Consider the following 19462-nt stretch of genomic DNA (forward strand, 5'->3'; position numbering starts at 1 on the left):
TTGTCACCTTTGAGCTTTACAATGTTGCCTCAACAATGGTTTCACATAAACAAAATTGTTAGAAAAGAAAATATAATAATTATAATATACAATTTACAATTGCAATTGTTGGCAAAAAAAAAATATGAAAGAATATAAAATGAATTAAAAGTATTGTTAAAGAAGAAAATTTATAATTCAAACAGCCATTAATTTTTATGCTTTCAAATTAATTGTGATAAAATAAAAATTGAAAGAGTTTAACATTGCTTGAGCGCATTTTATAATAAAAAAAAAAACGGAAAACTGCAACAGTTTACTTTAAACCTTAATTGAAAAAAAAAAACAACATTGGCTTCCACACATATTAAATTTAATATAATGTTTAATCATTTTAATTTATTTTTAAGCGCAAGGTGTTCATATTTAAGCCACAGCCACAATATATGCATATAAAACATTAAAAACATTTGATTAGTTGCTTTTTTGTGCACACACACACATACACTTTATTAATGTTTAATAATCATTATTACGTCTCTCATCTGCAGCACACACAAACACAAGTACATTTAGCATTATAATTATATTATTATGTTTATTATTAATGAAAATGAAGCGAAACACATACAATTTTTGTAATTATTAACTTAGCTTACAATCTATATATAGAGCATATATAATATATATAATTTGTTTGTTTTTGCGTACGCTTAAGTTTAAACACCGCCAATAGCTAATAATTAGCACACTAGTGTCGCCACAATACCTGTTCTTCCATTGAAAATCATTATCTTTCGATATTTCGATATGATATGTATAAAACACACACACACACACATAAAATGAAACAAATTTATATATGCAATAAATAAATGAATGAGAAACTGAAATGAATTGAAATGAATGTTACTGCTAAGGAACGTCTTTTAAAAAGTTTTGAATCTAAATGTTAAATGTTAAATCAGTTCCTGATTGTCTAGGAATTCACGTATCATGTTGCGGCAGGACTTGAGCAATGCCTTGTTGCATTGCGATGCAAGTGGCTTCAATTTGGGCTTGGTAATGCCGCCACCACTGACGCCGACGCTGATGCCGCCACCGCCGCTGCTGCTGCTGTTTCTGTTGCTCTGGTTTAGTCCGGCCTTGGCTGTTGGCGTTAGTGAACGCTGCAGCAGATGCGGCGGTATGCTGCGTTTCTTTAGCGGCTGCGTTGAGGTTGGCATTGTGCGCACTTGCTCCTTGGGCGTGCAGTTGTCTGCAGCTGCTGGCTCCAGCTTGTTTACTACCACAACAGCAGCAGCTGTTGCTATTGCTGCTGCTGCTGGCGCTGGTGGCGGCGGCGATGGCGTCTGTGTGGCAGCACAATTGGCAACTGCTGCATATGCCTTTAGGTCGTATTGATAGCGCAGCATTAGCAATGCGGTGGCTGCCTCCAGTTCCAGTGCTCCATGAGTTTCTGCAATCATCTTTGTGCTTTGTTTGTCCTTTTGGTTTGGCGTAAACTTCATCATACGCTGGCTATAGCTCAACTGATGTCAAGTCAAGTGCTGCAGGCGTATTTTATACATAGTTTAAGGATTTACCTGCAGTACGCAGGCTACCTGCCAATTGGACTTAAGCCTGGCGACCCTAATAGGCGCTAAACTTAATCCGCAGCAGCTGCAACTTTATTACGGAAAATTTGCAAAACCTTTTACCACCCGTTTAGGCAGAAATCTGTAGGTAAGCATACCAATATATATTTTTTATGATGACAATTTTCCCATTACAAAATACACACATTTTGAAAACCATTAATTTATTTTTCATTAGTTAACGCCTTATAAACTAGAACTACAAATACAATTTATTCAAATCATAAATATAAAATGCCAGCCATTGAAACAGCAACTTGGAAAGCGAATTGAAACTTATTGAATTACAATAAATTTATTAATCTGTTTTTAATGCATCGATTAAACAAGCTGTAGGCTGCTTTAGCTTTGTTCATTTTGGTCATTTTTGCTGCTTGCATTTTTACTAAAAACAACAATTTATTCCAAAAAAATAATAACACTAAATTTCTGTTGCATTTCTCTGCCACTTTGTTCTAGTTACATATTTACATAAACTAACTGCTTGGAATATTATGTGCAGGGACAGGATTGGGAGTTGGGATAATGACAGCGGCAGTAGTGTAGTCCATACAATCTTATAGTTAGACAAGTGCACAATAGATAAAACTTTCAGTTGCCGACTACGCGTGTATTTCAAATAGTTTTGCAACCTCATTGAGGTCCTCATAGTTTTTGTTTTGATTGATTATCGTGCGTGCGAGGCCAATGCGATTGAAAAGATTCCACAGCAGAATGCCCACAATTTTATCATTCTTCAGATAGAATACAACGCCCTTGCCATAGTTGGGCTCATCGCTGGGATTGCACTGCAGCTCGCCTTCGACGACAGTCGTTTGCTTCGGCGCTTCGCTGCTCTTGTCCGCAGGCTTTGAGTCCGTGTGGCTGTCCGAGCGTTTAGCATCGTCCTTGCTTAGCGCGAAGACGCCTACTGTGGGCAGAGAGGCGTCCACCAGGCCAATGCCTTCGTAGCCAATTTCAGGTCCCAAGTCAGACCAGAACATGCTTTGATGTTCATACGGCTTCTCTGCAAGCAAAAGGCATTAGGATGAGCAAAGACTTTGCGGCATAGACATTCACTACTTACTTGCTCCAGTCATGTTCTCGCCTGCCAAGCGTCCAGAGACCACAGAGTGATCATGATGCTCCACACGCCGTCTGCCCAGCAGCGGATCATAGAAGCAGGAAGCATCACCGGCCACATACAGATTGCGTCGCGCTTCAAGCTCCGCATTGACCACAAAGCCACCCAGAGTACGATCCACTTCCAGCTGGGAGGTGCCCGCTATGTTTGTATTGGGCGTGCAGCCTACGCAGACCACTACAATGTCCGACAGCAGCGTCATGCCATTGCTTAGCTCCAATTTAACTTGCGATTCATCGCGTAAGGCGGACTTGATGCTGGCATCGGGTATAACGCAGACGCCTTGCTTCTCCATGCGACGCGTAGTCCAATCGCTTAGATAATGCGGCAGCACCTTGGACATGTTGCCCTTCTCCTGGAACACTTGATACACCTTGCCACCCTCGTTCTCCTTGGAGTAGTGAGCCAGCGAGCAGGCCAGCTCGCTGCCAATGAAACCATTGCCCACAATGGTAATCGAGCGCTTTTGCATTGCGTAGCGACGCAGCCGATCGAAATCCTCGGGTGTGCGATAGACCATAATCTTCTCCCGCACGCTCGGTGGCGCATCACGCAACATGTTGAGGTTCTTGGGCGCACAGCCCGTTGCAATGAGGCACTCCTCGTAGCTAATCTGATAGCCGTCGTTCAATGTCACAATGCGATTCTGTGCATCCACTTTTTTCACTGAGAAACCTTGAGCGACGGCTATGCCACCATTACCACTGTCTGCCAGCTTTTCGGGCTCAATGAAGAACTCGTCGGGCTCAAAGTACAAGCTGCCGGCGTGAAAGAAAATGACATAAGTGAAGACACTTGGTTAGCTGTGATGCTATCATGTTACCTGCGCTCCGAGCCCGTCCACTGCTTGAAGCGATAATCTTTAATGGGATCCTCATTAGCATTGGGTGTGTACCACAGCTCCTTGGATAGTGGCGGTCGCATATATGGCTTGCGATACTCATTGCTGATCATCAACACCTTGGCGCGTGCATCGTTTGATTTAATGGCACGGAACGCTGAGAAGGCAGCGGTGCCGCCACCAATTATCAAATAGGGTACGTGCTTAGGCAACTGCTCTGAGCTGGGAGGTGCTAAGAAAGCGAGAGATAATTAGCATTGTGGACTACATATAGCCAAGCTTAGACATACAGGTAATCATGCCAGATAGTTGAGCGCGCTTACGTGCATCGTCGGGACTATCACCGTCCACCTCGCACTCCTTCTTGCGTGTCATCATCCAGGCCACCTGCGGCATTGAATGGGGTAAGTTATTATTATACTTAAACAACACGTTAGCTTATTTGTTCACATACAAAGCCACCAGCTAGCAGCGCTGCTAGAGCGCCCAGCAAGCATTTGAGCTTCAGACGCTTTTGTTGCTCGTCTTCACTGTCACCGTCGCAACCACCGCCCTGTGCACCACCAGTGATTTCGCTCTCACGTCGCAGCTTATGGAATTCTTCACAAGGATCCTTGGGAGCCGGCTTGCAGGGATCTAGGGGTTGTGGGCAAACTTTATCGCATTGCGAAGACTTGAGCACATCCTTGGCTGTGGAATAGGATTTGCTGTCGACAAAGCCCTGCAAAACATAAAACATAAATTAATGTCTACGAAGCGGCTGCAAAATGAAAATTGATGAATATGATGATGTGGTTAGCATGCGTTATACCACTCGAAATTGTGGATCTTGATTTGTTACTGATGCAGTGACATTGCCCAGCTGAGTCTGACCAGTGGGCAATGTAGGTGGTTGTGTATCTTCATCGACATCGGATACAAACTCCACGGTCTTTGGCATTTTCATGCAGGCTTGATTATTTGGATATTTATTTGCTTGCAACTTGGTTCTTGCTTCAAGCGTGCGCTTTTTTACCATTTGATATAAGCTGTTGTGTGCCGGCCGGCTGATGCCTGCAATAGACAAGAGAATTGTGAAACTGAACATAACCTCACTTGTAGGGTGCACTTACCATTGATGACCGCTGGAATTCGCTTGGTCGACGGCAACACTCTTCTGTTAGCTAAAATGTGCGCCTGCCGGCAAAACTTCTGGCAAACACATCGTACAGTCCAAATGCTCATAATACCGTTTACAATATTCTGTATGTGTCTATGGTGGGCAGGTAACAAATAACAACGAGAAGATTTACTAAACAAAAAACTGGGCTATTTGGCTTTTCTTGTGTAACAACAGTATGAACGTGTATTAATTGCCAAGTGTTTCGAAAGAAAACTCGTGTCGCTACGATTTGTGAGTAATATCTCAGAGTTAATGTAAATACGTCTGAAGCCGTCGCTGCGGCACACACATGTTTTTAAATGCGAAAACTATTGTGTAGCAATAGAAGAAACTACTAATTTTACATCACAAATCACACAGACACACGTTCCTGTGAGAGTTTGCCAGCCCTGCTAAGCACTGGTATTAAAAAAATACTGACAAGGCTGCAGTAAAATGTTTCAATTTCACATTTATAAGAGCAACTTGGAAATGTAGTTATAAAACAAAGTTGGCTTATATTAATAAATTAAAATGAACTAATTAGCTTAGAATAAATTATATGCGTAATTTGTAATATAACAGTGCGTTCTGGTTAGTCTTAATAATAGCTGAGAGCTTGTGCTGTTCCATTTCCATCATTTCTATTTAAATTCAAATTCAAATTTAAGTAACGCAGCAAGAAAGTTTATTTTTGTTTATGCTCTGTGTATAATAACAATAAATAGTTTTTTTTTCTCAAATTCGGATTATGTTTTCAGTATGGAGTAATTTTTGATTAATGACATACTATTTATGTCTATTTATTTGTGTAGTAATTATTAAGAGATGACATACTAGTTATGTCTATATATTAATGGAGTAATTAATGAATACTGCAATACTATTTATTTATCAGCAACTGTGACCTGCTTGTTAGCAGCAGCAGCTCCACCGCTTACTGGTGGTTGTATGCCTATTAGATTGCAGAGCTGGTTGCGCAGTGGACGTACTTGGACCAACGGAGCAGTCCAGTCGGTTTCTGATAGCAAAGAGAGGATTTCATCCATATTCTCTTCGGGTATTTCAGTGGCATCGCCATGAAGCGCCAGCGCCTCGTATAATTTAGTTGCAGCCGTTTTACGAACATGCACATGCTGCAAGCCCAGAAATACTGACATCTTGGCGAAGATGCGACGGCTTAGCCGCGGAACTTGGATTAGCTGGCAATAGGTGCCGATGCTGGTGGCTGTTTTGTAGAGCTTCTTATAACCCTTGACCTCCAAGTTGAGCAGACGATAGACGTCCTCGGCAAACAAATTCTGCTCATCATGCAAAACAGCATCAATAGTGCCTGAGCCCATGAGTATGTCGAGGAAGCTAAGCATGGGATATGTAATGCGCTCATTCAGCAAATATTCCTCGAAAATTTGGATAATTTCTGTGCACAAGCGCGGAACCATTTGCTTGTGGGAGCGCAGAAACTCGAAGAATGCATTTGAAGCGTATTTGATCTGTAGTGTAGAAATGGTAATGAATGCTATAGAATATATCTTATAATGAGCTAACTAACCAGAGATTCTGTAAGCTGACCTATGCTAGCGCACAGACCCAAGAGCACACGCTTGGAATAGTCAGGCAATGCCAATAGCTCGCAAAATAGTGGGAATGTGTTATCAGCAAAGAGCCAGAGCACTGTATTTTCATCACTTGGAAATATTTCAAGGAGTCGAGCATGCGCCTTTATATGTGGTATGGCTGGTTGTGTGTGTATAAGTCTGCAGCAGAGTCTGCCTGCTAGACCACGTGTGCGATCAATTTTCTCCACCGCCTGCTGCATGAAACCCGCGACAATTTGATGCACCAAGTCCTCTTCAAGCATCTCCTTGGGACACGTAGTAGCAATCTCAAAGAGCGATGTCATGGCTGCCTCACGCACCCAGGCACCAATATCGCCGCGGTTATCCAGTGTATACTCGGCCATCGCATTCAGCATGCACTTCACCACGTCATTGAAGAGATGCTGATTTCCAAATCCATCTTTGGTATCATCATAGCCTATGGTTTGCACTATTTTACATAATGCGTACACGCTCTGGGTGCGAGCCTCGCTCCAGCGAAATGTCTGTTGATTCTCGTGATCTCCAGCCGCTGATTGATTCGTTAGTGAATGCAGCACCAGCTTATACATCACTGGATTGAGCTGTGGACGCAGCATAAACTCTGGCAACACGCCTAGGGCAGCCAGATGACCCATGCGAATATGCTCCTCCAAGTCATTGTCGGCGCCCTCCAGATATCGGCCTATAATCTGCGCATTGCCAGCACTCATCTTCTCCTCGCAGTAGTAGGCACGGCTTAGTTCAGCAAAGGCCTCCACAGCTGCTGTGCGTATTGTGCTGGACGTGGTGATGAGACACATGTCGATGACACGCTGCCAACTGGCTGTAAGCCAAGCGTTTTTATTTGAATTTAAAAGGGTGCTAAGCTTAACTTACCCAAGCAGACATCGGTGGCGGGCAGCTGAGCCAAGCTGCAGTTGCGTATGAAGCTGGCGGAGCAGGACTTCATCAGCTCACCGCTCATGCCACGATAGTAACTGCGCTCCACAAAGCTATTGATGAGTTCGTTCAACTCTGCAATGCGCTGATTAGTAAGATAAACATTGCCTGGGCCTTCTAGCTCCAGCTGTCGCAGCGTCAAAGTAATTTCGCCCATGGCCAAGACACAGCCATGACGCGCATTGAGATCAATGGTTTCCGTTTTTGCCAGTAGCTGTGGTAGCACTACAGCAGCCATGTAACGCGGAGCACGGCGAGTGAGTTTGTGCAGCGCCTTGGCCACGAGCTCTCTGATGGCGGCATCCCAGTGGCCCACTTTACGCTGCACCAGATGATCAATCATGGGCTCACGATACTCCTCGTACTGAGCTATAAAATCGCTGATGACTAGATAGGAATGCTGACGTAGACCTACGGAATAAAAGTCAGTAGTAGTGGAAATCTCAATGCCGTAGGGAAAGTTGCCCAGACGGCCCACACTCTCCTGGAAGGCAGCCGAAGCAGCTCGGCGACAATTGATTTCGCGATCAAACACAGCTACAGTCAGCAGGCCCGACGAGATTTGCTGAACAAATGGCTTCAGATCGTCCGGATTGTAGGCGCGTGCAAAGGCCCAGCACATGTAGCAAGCGGCGTCTCTAATATGCTGACCCACAGACATGTAACCCTTCATCTCATCATAGAAGAGCGCCTGCATAAGCAGCGGCACCAATTCATGCAAACGATAGGGCAGCAGTAGACCACGCTTGGCCAGCTCCGCCAGTGCCAGGCAGGCACCATGCCAAGCCTCATGCGGCTCCAACGGGCTGAGAATTCCAATAACCGAGCCTATGACTTCATCAGCTAGCTCCTTGGGCAAACGATTGGTCACACGACCCAAACCCTTGGCGGCGCTCCAGCGTATGTCATTGCCACCGCTGCGCAAAGCCTGCAGCAGCTCTTCAATTACTTCCTCAATAGCATCTGGTACGACAATTTCCTCTGCATCAGCGTCTGCTTCATCCGCATCTGCTATGACTTCAGCATCGCCAGCAGCACTGGCCTGATTCAAGTTGCGCGCCAAGGAACGTGTGCCTGTCAATTGTTAATCATATTATTAAATTTATTTTCTTGGTGGCTGCCATCTACTTACCTCTCTTGTAACGCCAGCTGGCAATTCTAGGCTTAAGATGCACCAATCCCAGACGCTGCACAATCTTTATATAATACTTGTATTTGAGAAAATCGTTGACATCCTTGTACTGACAGCCGACAATCCATTTGAGCAGCTTATCCGCATAGGGCAGCAGATCCTCGCGCTTGCCATGCTTCAATATGGCAGCCACTGCGGCCAACTGACCAAACTTGACCTGCAAAGTGTCCGCCTGATGCTGATCCATAATCCAGTCAAGATACCGCTCCAAATATAAATCCTTTATGTCAGCACGTACAAAGTACTTGGCAGCCAGATAGGCAGCCATGCTGCTGCAAGTATCATTGGTGGAGGAGTATAGCTTGCAGAGCTCAAAGATGCGTTCCATTTTGGGCGTAACCGTGACAGCTTGGTTGTTGACATTGTTGATGAGCACGAAATTGTTTTCGTCAGTCTCTGTTGGAGTTCCAAGCTGCTGCGCATCCAAGCGTGACATATGGAATGGATTTAATACCAATATGGACATCCATAACAGCAACATGTAGCGTGTCTCCCAATTCTCAAATTGCTTCGGATCCTGTTGCTCCAACAGCTGCAGCACAAACTCCAAATCACTCAGCTCATGTGGCATAAACTTTACCAACACCTTGTAGGTGCGCACTTTGCAAATTATATACAAATACTTGAAAGCTGCATCCCTTGCACCTGTGGGTGGCGCTGCCTCACGTATCTTGCCCAGTAGGCGAGACAGCAACACCTCCAGGTGTGTATCCAACAAGTGGGGTTGTTCTTGGTAGCGGGAGAGGACCTCTGTATAATGCTCAAACCCACGCTCAAAACCTTCTGCCTGTATTGGCAGCATATTTTCTATCATTTCGAGCACTTGGTCGAGTTCGGCAAAGTGCTCCAAGGTATTTGCAGGCAGATCTTCATCTTTAACATCCTCGCTTTGCTGCATTTTTATTTATTTGCGCTTAAATAATTATTTTTCAAAACAGTCGGACACATAAACACAGAGGTACCTCTCAGTTTTAGACAGTGTTTTGATTCCGCTGTTCCATTGAACATATGATTCACTATGTTCTACCAGGGGTGCATTAGCCTACGCCGTTTTTGCTGTCACAGCGCGTCTGCACAGTTTTGCCTGCATTTTAGCAGTTTGCGCGTTGTTTTGTTAAAATTATTTTTATAACATTTAATTTAATGTTAAATCAATAATTAATCATTGTCCCGTGCAGTTAAACGCCATTCTGTGCTGTTGTTAAGTGAATTTGCTGCGTCCCTGGTCAGCTTTTAGTTGTTTACACTGCACGGAGCGAAAAGCGAAACAAAATATTTTTTGTTGTAAATAGCAACATGAAGCTGGACAATTTTCAACTGATCGCTGAGGTACGACAACGCCGAGTGCTATGGGATACAACAGTCTCATTAACATTGCGAAAGGATCACTTTAGCCCGCAATGGCAAGAAGTCGCATATATAATGCAACACGACGGTAAGTTTAATAATGCAATTTAGCACTGCACCTAAATAATCTAAAAATATCTATAGTCTCCGATTGCAGGAAGCGATTCAAGGCTCTGCGCGACAACTACCGGTCAGAGGTACGGAAAATACAAAAGGGACTCAACAAACATTCACACTGGCCATATTTTCGTGCGCTGGAATTTATGCGTGAAATCTTTGATCCCAACAAAATTGTGCCGTTTTCACCAGAGCCATACCATATTGAAATAGACTACCACAGTACCAGTACTGAACAGGAAAGGCAGGATGACTTTATAATTGACGTAGACGATGATTCTTGTGATTTTGAAATACTGGGTGACATATTTAAGCGCGATCCAGCTGAGTCGACTCAAGACACTGAATCCAAAATAAGCAATGAGCATCAGAACCCATCACCTTCTTTACTTTCACCTATGATGCCTAAAGCTGTGCCTGCAAAGCGCACAAAACGCCGTCGCACATCATCCTCAGTGGATGGAATTTATCAAAATGGGCACACCACCACTAATTCTACACCTGCATCGGAGCCAACGGCCAAAGATGATCCAGACTATAATTTTCTTATCAGTTTGTTGCCACATGTGAAAACTTTATCCAGCATGAACAACATGAAATTTCGCACAGAGGTCAGCCGCATGTTGATGGATCTGAACCAGCAAGAAATTCGGGCCGTTGAGAGCCCCAAAACTGTAAACACTCCCAGACTAACACCCGCTCCAGCCAGTTACCAACCGGAACCAAATAAACTTGGTTCACGTGGCTCTCTGAATGGGAGCTCAAATATTTTACATAGTTCACTGGTAGAATGTGATGTTAAAATAGAAAATGAGCCATTGTATTAGAAAACGATAGATACATTAATCTAAGTTAAAAGTGCACAACGAATTGTAATAATTGGCTACATCCCAAATTTTTCGATCTTCACCTTAATTCTAGAAAATTTATTTCACCAAAAATAAAAAAAAAATATGTCTACCCTTATCTTGTGCTTTTCAATATATATGTATGTAATACCCAAATTTAAATAAATAAAAACACATTTTTTTTAACAGTTTTTAAATGTAGATTTTTAATTTTTAAACATACATACATATGTTTGGAATATTGAGTAAAGGGTAAGGGTAAAGGGCAACACTTTAAAGTAGACGGCGACAGTTTATATAAGTTGTAAGAGATACGATTTTACTGAGGTTGATATTTTGAAGATAGCTTTGTAAATTATTTAATACTATTTATGTACATGGTATGTATGTATGGTATAGCCCATCAAAGTGTATAGTCCAAATTAAGTTAAGCGTTTTCAGAAACTCGATAACTTGCTTAAATTCCAAAAACGATTGTGGCGAATGTAAAATTTAATGTAATAATTTATTTTAATTTTTTTGCAATAGTTGTAAAGATAAACTGTGCATATATATGCACGCGTATATGTGAGTTAAGTTATATAAATTAATTAAAATAAATTACTTTTAAGAAAAATTAGAGCCTAACATAAGCCACAATGTTATTATATTTTATTTATTTTAGATTACTGATAGTAAAATTTCGGTTTATATTTAATGTGTATGTACATATTTATTTTTTTGATTTAATATTTTACATCTGTGAATTTAAAACTAGGCGGATATATAATTTATTCCATTACGATCAGTGTTTGTGTCAATTCCAAAGCGGTCCTGCTGCGCTCTGTTTTGTCTAGTCTATGTTAGCCAGCCCTGTCTGGACTGTTGTTATCGATATATTCTACGTACTTATCGCTCACACTCAGAAAGACAGAGAAAAGTGTGAAAATTTGTAAATTACTTCAATAAACAACACAAAAGTGTATAACGTAAATAAGTAAACGTTTTAGCCGCGCGGTTTTCCTAAATTACTTGCATGCGGCGATTGAAGAAACTGTCCAAGAGTCACAGTGTGACGGGAACACAAGAGACCGATGGATCCGCAACAACAGCGGCAACAACAACAGCAGCAGCAGCATCGACTGATGCGGCCGAGGCAGATACCAATGGCGGCAGCAGTGTGGCTAACACACTGAAAGAAACCCTATTGAATGCAGATATATTTAAGCATTTTGATAAATCCGGGAGAAGCGAATTGTACGCGCATATTATTCACATTTACATGCAACACTTTCCCCACGCTGAGAATCTAATAGTTTCGCAGAGCGCGGCTTCAACTACAACTACTACTATTTCTACGTTTTCGTTTTAGTTTGAAATACTTAAAACAACAGCTACAGGATACGCCAGATAGTCCCGTCTTCGATCGGAATGGCACATTCAAGCTTGGCATCTCGAATGCCATCTATCAACTGATATGGCAAGCCTTGCGCTTCAAGGTGAAGAAGGACGTACTCCTGCACGTGCTCAACGATGTTGTGGTATGTAACGCACAGTCAATCGCTTGCAGTCTCGCTTCATGTTAACTGTTGCTTACAGGCGCTGCACAAGGAGTTCCCAAGCCTTATACTGGATGTGGTTAACATACTGGACAGCGAAACCTCCCTAATGACTGATGGCCTGCAGGAGGAGCGTCACAGTTTTGTGCAAATCGTCAAGGATCTGGATAAGGTGCTGCCGGAGAGCCTGCTTAAGGAGCGGCTGGAAATTGATACGCTACAAGAAGTGGGCATTGTGAAAAACAAAAGCTTTTATACCAAGTTTATTAAGGTCAAGACTAAGTTATAGTAAGTATAGCCATAACTAATTGGAAAGAAAAGATCCAATGTTGATGTGCACTTGCAGTTACAAACAACGTCGCTTTAATCTGTTTCGCGAAGAGAGCGAGGGCTTTGCCAAGCTTATTACGGAACTAAATCAGGACTTCGATGAGCATACAACGCCCGCTGCCATTATGGACATAATCAAGTCGTTAATAGGTAAACTGTCAACAAATTGTGTAGCTCTACCACTTAATATGGCTTTTATGTCTCGCAGGCTGCTTTAATTTAGATCCTAACCGCGTACTAGACATTATCATAGAGTCCTTTGAGACACGCCCAGATCGCTGGAAGCTGTTTATACCATTGCTGCGTAGCTATATGCCTACCGGTGCCATTATATGCGAAGTCTTAGGCTACAAATTTTGTTATTTTTATGCCAGCCGCACGCCACGCTCTCTTTACCATGTGTGTGCGCTGCTGCTGAAGCATGGGGTGATTGAACTCAATGATGTGTATGTTTGGCTGGCGCCAAATGATGCACAAATACGTGCGGATTGGGATGCAGATCTGGCCGACGCTAGAGAAATGGTGCGCAAGCTGCATGTCATCTGCACAAACAAAAAGGAGGAGGACAAGGATGCAGTGCAGCCGTCAACTAAGAAATTCGATGAGGATAAGTACTGTGGCAATCAAAAGTTTGGTCTGTGCGAGGCACTTCTCAAAGTGGGCGATTGGGAGAATGCCTATAGAATTATACAAAAACTGCCGGAGCAGAGTGTTGTGGTACAGGAGCCCATAGCGCGTGCCATTATTGAGCTAGTGCATCTGTCTGTGGAGCAGATTTACTATAAGAAGGTGTTCAAGGCTCCAGCTGGACGCAAGCAAAGCCGCAATCGCATATATGACGATACCAAGCTGCTGGCCAAGATGCAAGCGCGCGAATTTAGCGATTTACGTAAATACACTTGGCCCATGGCCAATGTGCTGGGCCCTTCCATGTACCATGACACGGTTTTAATGTACAAATTGACACGCATTATGTGCAAAATATTGCTGGATCTCGGTGTGGATAATCTAAATGGGCCAGCGCCAAATACTGAGGCAGAGCAGCATTATTATGAAATAATTAGCTGCCTGGATGCGTCCATATTGCCTGCTCTGCTGTATCTGGACAACAATTGTTCCATGTCTGAGGAAATTTGGGCGGTGCTCAAATTCTTTCCCTATCATCTGCGCTACAGTCTGTACGGACGCTGGAAGAACGACAGCTATCAGTTGCATCCGAATCTTATACGTCGCTGTGGCCTTGCCCAGCGTGACATTAAGGCGTTGATGAAGCGCGTCAGCAAGGAGAATGTGAAACCGCTGGGACGACTGGTGGGCAAGTATAGTCACTGCACGCCGGGCTTGCTCTTTGACTATGTAAGTTTAGTCATTATATACTCAACACTCAACACTTAATTCGCGCTTGTTTATGCAGATACTTGTGCAAATTCAGATGTACGACAATTTGATTGGACCTGTTTGCGATATGCTCAAGTATTTGACGGCGCTGTCCTTTGATTGCTTGGGTTACTGCATAATTGAGTCCTTGACGATGACGGGACGTGGACGCTTTAAGGATGATGGCACGTCGTTGTCGTTGTGGCTACAAAGTCTGGCCTCATTTTGCGGCACTATCTATAAAAAGTACAACATTGAGATGAGCGGCCTGCTGCAATATGTGGCCAATCAGTTGAAATCACAAAAGAGTTTGGATCTGCTTGTGCTACGCGAGATTGTGCATAAAATGGCCGGCGTTGAGTCCTGCGAGGAAATGACCAACGATCAGCTGCAGGCGCTTTGCGGTGGTGAACAGCTGCGTGGAGAGGTGCGTACTTTAGCTTGCTTGCATATATAATTAATATAAAAAACTTCAATTGCAGGCTGGTTACTTTAGCCAGGTGCGCAACACCAAAAAGTCTTCCAATCGTTTAAAGGAAGCGCTGGCCAACAACGATTTGGCTGTTACGCTTTGTCTGCTAATGGCGCAGCAGAAACATTGCGTTATCTATCGTGAAACAGCTGCACATAGTCATCTCAAGCTGGTGGGCAGCTTGTACGATCAGTGCCAGGATGCGCTGGTGCAGTTTGGCACCTTCTTGGGCTCCAGCTATTCAGTGGATGAATATGTGGAGCGACTGCCATCGATTATAACAATGCTGCGCGAGTATCATATTAACACCGATGTGGCCTTTTTCTTAGCGCGTCCCATGTTTACGCATCAGATTAATGTAAGCTATAGCTGTAACTTTTATCATTTTTATATAACATTTATATTTGCTTATAGCAAAAGTATGATCAGCTGCGCAAGGCAGATCCCAATGCCAAGAAGCTAACAACAGCGCAAAAGCTGCAGAAATATTTGGAGGCTACGCAGCTGATTATGAGCCCCATTGTGGAGTCGGTTAGACCGCTGCACAGCATCAAAGTATGGGAGGATATTAGTCCACAGTTTTTGGTTACTTTCTGGAGCCTTAGCATGTACGATCTGCATGTGCCCAATGATATTTATCAGCGTGAAATTGGCAAGCTAAAGCAATTGGCACAACAGGCAGCCGATGGCAAGGATTCGGTGAGCTTAACTAAAACTAAACACAATGTCAATATATTAATTTTGTTTTGTGCTAGAATCAGTCGAAAAACAAAAAGGAGCAGGAGCGTTATATAGCGCTAATGGAAAAGCTGAGCGACGAGCGCAAGAAGCAGCATGAGCATGTGGACAAGATACTGCAACGTCTGCAGGAGCAAAAGGACAGTTGGTTTTTGCTGCGTTCGGCGAAATCGGCCAAGAACGATACGATTACACAGTTCCTGCAGCTGTGCCTATTTCCACGCTGCACCTTCACCGCTTTGGATGCGCTCTACTGCGCCAAGTTCGTGCAGACCATACACAATCTAAAGACGGCGAACTTTAGCACGCTGCTGTGCTACGATAGAGTAAGTCGACAGCATAAATCGCTTAAGCGTATTGCTAATTTATGCACTAATCCTTGTAGCTGTTCTGTGACATAACCTACTCGGTTACTTCCTGCACGGAGGGCGAGGCTACGCGTTATGGTCGCTTCTTGTGCGCCATGCTGGAGACTGTTATGCGCTGGCATGCGGATCAGGCGGTGTTCAACAAGGAGTGTGCTAATTATCCAGGCTTTGTCACCAAGTTCCGTGTCAGCAATCAGTTCTCGGAGGCCAACGATCATGTGGGCTATGAGAACTATCGGCATGTGTGCCACAAGTGGCACTACAAGATTACAAAAGCAATTGTCTTCTGCTTGGACTCGAAGGACTTTATGCAAATACGTAATGCGCTTATTATTTTAATGCGCATCCTACCACACTATCCGGTGCTGTCTAAGCTGGCGCAGATTATTGAACGCAAGGTGGACAAAGTGCGCGAAGAGGAGAAGACAAAGCGTCCCGATCTGTTTGCCATTGCCTCCAGTTATATTGGACAGCTCAAGCAAAAGACGCCACACATGTTCAAGGAAAGCGATTTCCATCAAATTGCTGAGCGTCCTACACCAGCTGTTGTCACTCCTGTTAAGGTGACTGCCAGCGATAAAACAACAACGACAACGACGACGACTACAACGCCAGCTGCAGCTGCAGCAAAGCCCACCACTGCCGTGCCCGTCTACAACAACGAACAGAAACCGTCCAGCAAAGAGCAGGACACCAAATCAGGTAAGTTGCAATGCGCTTGCGTTGACTATATCTAACTATTGTTGTATTTGCAGCTGCCAGCAAGTCTAGCAAGCCAGATGCCGGCACAGTGCCAGCAAAATCAATTTCAGCGCCTGCCGCCAGCGAACGCGAAAGCAAACGCGATGCAGCTCAAGCGACAGCAAGGGAAACGCAGTCGAATCGCAATACGGAGACGCGTGACGAGCTGCAGTCGAGCAGCAACAATGGCAATGCAAACAGCAGCAGCAATGGCAGCCAAATTGAGCGCCGTAGTCGCGAGGCTGAGCGTGAACGCGAGCGCGAACGTGAGGAGCGTCATAGCATGAGCAGCACGCGCAGCTCACAAAGGGATCGCGGCAACATTAACAAGGAGCCACGCACTGAAGCAGAAATACAGCAACGCGCACGTGAACGGGCGCAGCGTCTGGAAGAGCTGGAGGCAGCAGCGCAGCGAGGTTTGAAGCGTGAGAAGCCGTCGAGGCGTGAGGAGCGCAATCAACATAGACACGACGCCTTGGAGACTGTGGACTTGATTAACAATCAGGATCATCGTCACTTTGATGAATACGATGGTCGCCAGCGGGATCGTGATCTCAGTTCAGTATCCAACGAAAGCAACGCATCCTTGCAAATTCGTCGCAGCCTTGACGCACTTGAATATGAAAAAGGTTGAGTTGCTCATGCTAATATTGCATTCAATTACTAAACAATTTCTTTTAAACGCAGTTGATTCGAAACGTCGTAAATTGGAAGCGTCGTCAAGCAGTTCAAAGGTTAGTAGCATATGGTGGCATGCGTACGCAAATGAATTGTAAAACATGCGAGAGGAATACCCAAACCAACTCATCCCATCCAAAAACAAAGAGCTGGATACAACCGGATCTCATGCTAGTTATCAAACGCAGTCGTTTTTAAGTATACACAAGTGTTGCAATGGGGGCCAGTTAGTTATAAGTTTTGTTTAGTTTGTAAGCGCACAGTTGAACTGGATATGTATTATATTAGTTGCTCATTGAAATGTAGGTACAATTTAGGTATATTTTTATATGAATTTACTATTGTTGGCTAGTTAGTTGTAAGTTAAGCTAGTGTTATAAGTTAAAAGACGAAGAAGACAATACGAAGACGTTGCTGGACAAAATACTCGCTTGGACAACGTTAAACTTTTTGGACTTCGGCGCTATACTGGAAGCAGCAAATCCTTAAGCTTAATTTGGAAGCATATCTACAAACAAAAAAAAACTTAAAATTAAATCAACGCTGGAACACAAAGCCCAAGATGCTATAACAAAAAGCAGCAACAACAATATTTAAACCGAGATGTGAACTACACTTGACGCATAAGCCATAAAGAGGTCTTGCTATATGTAAATAACAACGCACAAACTTAAACATAACATCAGACTATAACTAATAGTCAATGGAATCAAAATGCAGCAGTTTACTTCGATGAAAGAGATGACTCAACATTCCCCAGTACACTCCATACACCATAAGCTATAACGATAGTGATAAAAAGACATACACAAATGTGTTAAAATGTAAATCTACAAAACAGCCCAGAAGAAACTTGAAGCCGATGATCCGTTCTCAACTGTATTTTGGAGGAGTGACACTTCAGGGAAGCTACAGCTCAACGAGATGAGAACCGAAGCAAATAGTAACAATGGGACATCATTTTATCAAACTCACCCAAATGAGAACTGAAGCAGATTGTCCGTGTATTCGTAGCAACTTTATCGAATTGGCAGCCACAATTTCAACATGGCTATTTCTTTTAAATGGAACCAAACGAAACTCCGTCCAAAAGCAATCATCTTTTGTAAAAACCACGACAATCATGACAAGTGTGAGCTGTCCAAACGGAAACTGGATTCATTGTATACCTTCTGATTAAGTCAGCGCCCCCCTCCGACTGTATACTCAACTGTAACTGCCGTAAGATCTTCTGGTGCGACTTCCACACCATCCAACACAGTGACTGCCATTTAGTTGTAAATTCGTTGAGCTCGATTGTGTGAGCTAACGGGTAAGTTAACACAGCGCGATGCGGGCGGTTGTTTCTAAAAAGTGGGCGTGGGCATGGGCATGGGCGTTCAGTGCTTTAAGGGCGACAAGAGCTTAAGATTCGGTCTATTGTTTAGTTTACGTGTTGATTTATAATTCTATACAATTGTAAATATTTTGTAATTTCAATATTTCTATTGTCAATTACTAATTGTAATGCCATTACAGAAGGTAGAGGAACTCGTAGATAGCGTGAAGAAGGCGCGAGGTCTCAAAACCAAAGAGCGCAACAAAGACAAGGCAACCGAAGAGGAGCGCGACGCACGCAAGGATCGCAAACTGGGACGTAAGCGGGATCGCAATGAGGAGTCTGGCGTCGGCGAGCATAAGCGTCGACGTGAAGGTGAGGCAAGAAAAGAAAAAGTTATATCCAAGAAATTCAAGCATGAACGATTTTCAGTACAAAATGGCGAAGACGAGTTGCGTGAACGGGCGGAACGTCATCGAGTAAGTTTTAAACAATTGTTTGTAGCACAAATAATATAATATTAATTTTCTAATAGGAGAAGTCCCCACATGAGCGTAGCCATGAGAAGTTTGAACGAGAGCGCGGCGCATCTTCGCGCGATGATCGCCAGTACATCAAGTCGACACGCGCCTCAAGAATTAATTACTGATGAATGCTTTTTCCATATGTGTAGCGCATTTTCAATTAAGAATAAAAGAAATGAATACTTGTATCTAATTTTTTAACGAATTGCAAACTATTTTGAAAATTAGAATAACAATTTTAGAGAAAATAAATCAACAAACTAATGTACAAATACAATAATATAAAATATGTAGTTTAAATAAACTGTAAGTTTGAATGTCTGTTTCTCCGTTGAGTTTGCCATTCACACAATAAACTTTTTATCGATAGTTGGCGCTGCACAACCCTAAGCGCTAACTATCGCTTGCGTTTGTCCTGTAAGTGTCCTGCCTGAAAAATTTTTTAGTCTTTCAGTGCGTGTTCTCCAGCAAATTGGCAATGGCAATGGCCCGGCGGCAGTTTGACTTTAGCAGCTATAACAATTTTCACAAAAATCATATTAAATTGTTTGCTGCCTATATGAAAACGGCAAATCTAATGCAAAACTTTAATGTGCTTAAGCGCTCGCTGTAA

General features: G+C 43.3%; 6 protein-coding genes across 9 annotated transcripts; 3 read left to right on the forward strand and 3 right to left on the reverse strand.

Annotated features, from left to right (window-relative positions):
* Positions 1-872: 872 nt before the first annotated feature.
* Positions 873-1595, reverse strand: LOC108607574. The gene has a single exon (XM_017998467.1). It carries the CDS (start codon positions 1491-1493, stop codon positions 939-941), a length of 555 nt encoding a protein of 184 aa, XP_017853956.1. The 5' UTR covers positions 1494-1595; the 3' UTR covers positions 873-938.
* A 400-nt stretch (positions 1596-1995) lies between these two features.
* Positions 1996-5101, reverse strand: LOC108607572 (putative apoptosis-inducing factor 1, mitochondrial). 2 transcript variants are annotated; one of them, XM_017998463.1, is made up of 7 exons: positions 4693-5101; positions 4392-4633; positions 4035-4301; positions 3871-3967; positions 3563-3812; positions 2683-3497; positions 1996-2622 (listed from the first exon to the last, which is right to left on the reverse strand). In XM_017998463.1, exons 1-7 carry the CDS (start codon positions 4802-4804, stop codon positions 2219-2221), a joined length of 2187 nt encoding a protein of 728 aa, XP_017853952.1. In that variant the 5' UTR covers positions 4805-5101; the 3' UTR covers positions 1996-2218. The 2 variants fall into 2 exon arrangements, with proteins under 2 accessions (XP_017853952.1, XP_017853953.1); XM_017998464.1 differs by having other exon boundaries at positions 4596-4633; positions 4693-5100.
* Positions 5102-5510: 409 nt separating this feature from the next.
* On the reverse strand, positions 5511-9430 carry LOC108608425 (tubulin-specific chaperone D). Its single transcript, XM_017999792.1, has 4 exons — positions 8394-9430; positions 7199-8335; positions 6274-7145; positions 5511-6214 (listed from the first exon to the last, which is right to left on the reverse strand). The coding sequence occupies exons 1-4, from the start codon at positions 9349-9351 to the stop codon at positions 5609-5611; spliced, it is 3573 nt and encodes a 1190-aa protein (XP_017855281.1). The 5' UTR covers positions 9352-9430; the 3' UTR covers positions 5511-5608.
* A 145-nt stretch (positions 9431-9575) lies between these two features.
* LOC108608426 lies at positions 9576-10874 on the forward strand. Its single transcript, XM_017999794.1, has 2 exons — positions 9576-9888; positions 9945-10874. Exons 1-2 carry the CDS (start codon positions 9750-9752, stop codon positions 10742-10744), a joined length of 939 nt encoding a protein of 312 aa, XP_017855283.1. The 5' UTR covers positions 9576-9749; the 3' UTR covers positions 10745-10874.
* Positions 10875-11682: 808 nt separating this feature from the next.
* LOC108608134 (THO complex subunit 2) lies at positions 11683-19075 on the forward strand. 3 transcript variants are annotated; one of them, XM_017999366.1, is made up of 15 exons: positions 11686-12001; positions 12117-12285; positions 12344-12591; positions 12650-12783; positions 12842-13989; positions 14048-14437; positions 14493-14840; positions 14897-15181; positions 15238-15546; positions 15606-16290; positions 16344-16958; positions 17017-17063; positions 18526-18700; positions 18758-18804; positions 18861-19075. In XM_017999366.1, the coding sequence occupies exons 1-15, from the start codon at positions 11781-11783 to the stop codon at positions 18972-18974; spliced, it is 4935 nt and encodes a 1644-aa protein (XP_017854855.1). In that variant the 5' UTR covers positions 11686-11780; the 3' UTR covers positions 18975-19075. The 3 variants fall into 3 exon arrangements, 2 of the variants coding, with proteins under 2 accessions (XP_017854855.1, XP_017854857.1); XM_017999368.1 differs by having other exon boundaries at positions 15244-15546; XR_001915533.1 differs by lacking the exons at positions 18758-18804; positions 18861-19075 and having other exon boundaries at positions 11683-12001; positions 17017-18319; positions 18526-18613.
* Positions 19076-19333: 258 nt separating this feature from the next.
* On the forward strand, positions 19334-19462 carry LOC117134794. The gene has a single exon (XM_033293681.1). It carries the CDS (start codon positions 19334-19336, stop codon positions 19460-19462), a length of 129 nt encoding a protein of 42 aa, XP_033149572.1.

This window comes from Drosophila busckii, chromosome 2L (genome assembly GCF_011750605.1).
Source record: "Drosophila busckii strain San Diego stock center, stock number 13000-0081.31 chromosome 2L, ASM1175060v1, whole genome shotgun sequence".
NCBI classification, from domain to species: domain Eukaryota; kingdom Metazoa; phylum Arthropoda; class Insecta; order Diptera; family Drosophilidae; genus Drosophila; species Drosophila busckii.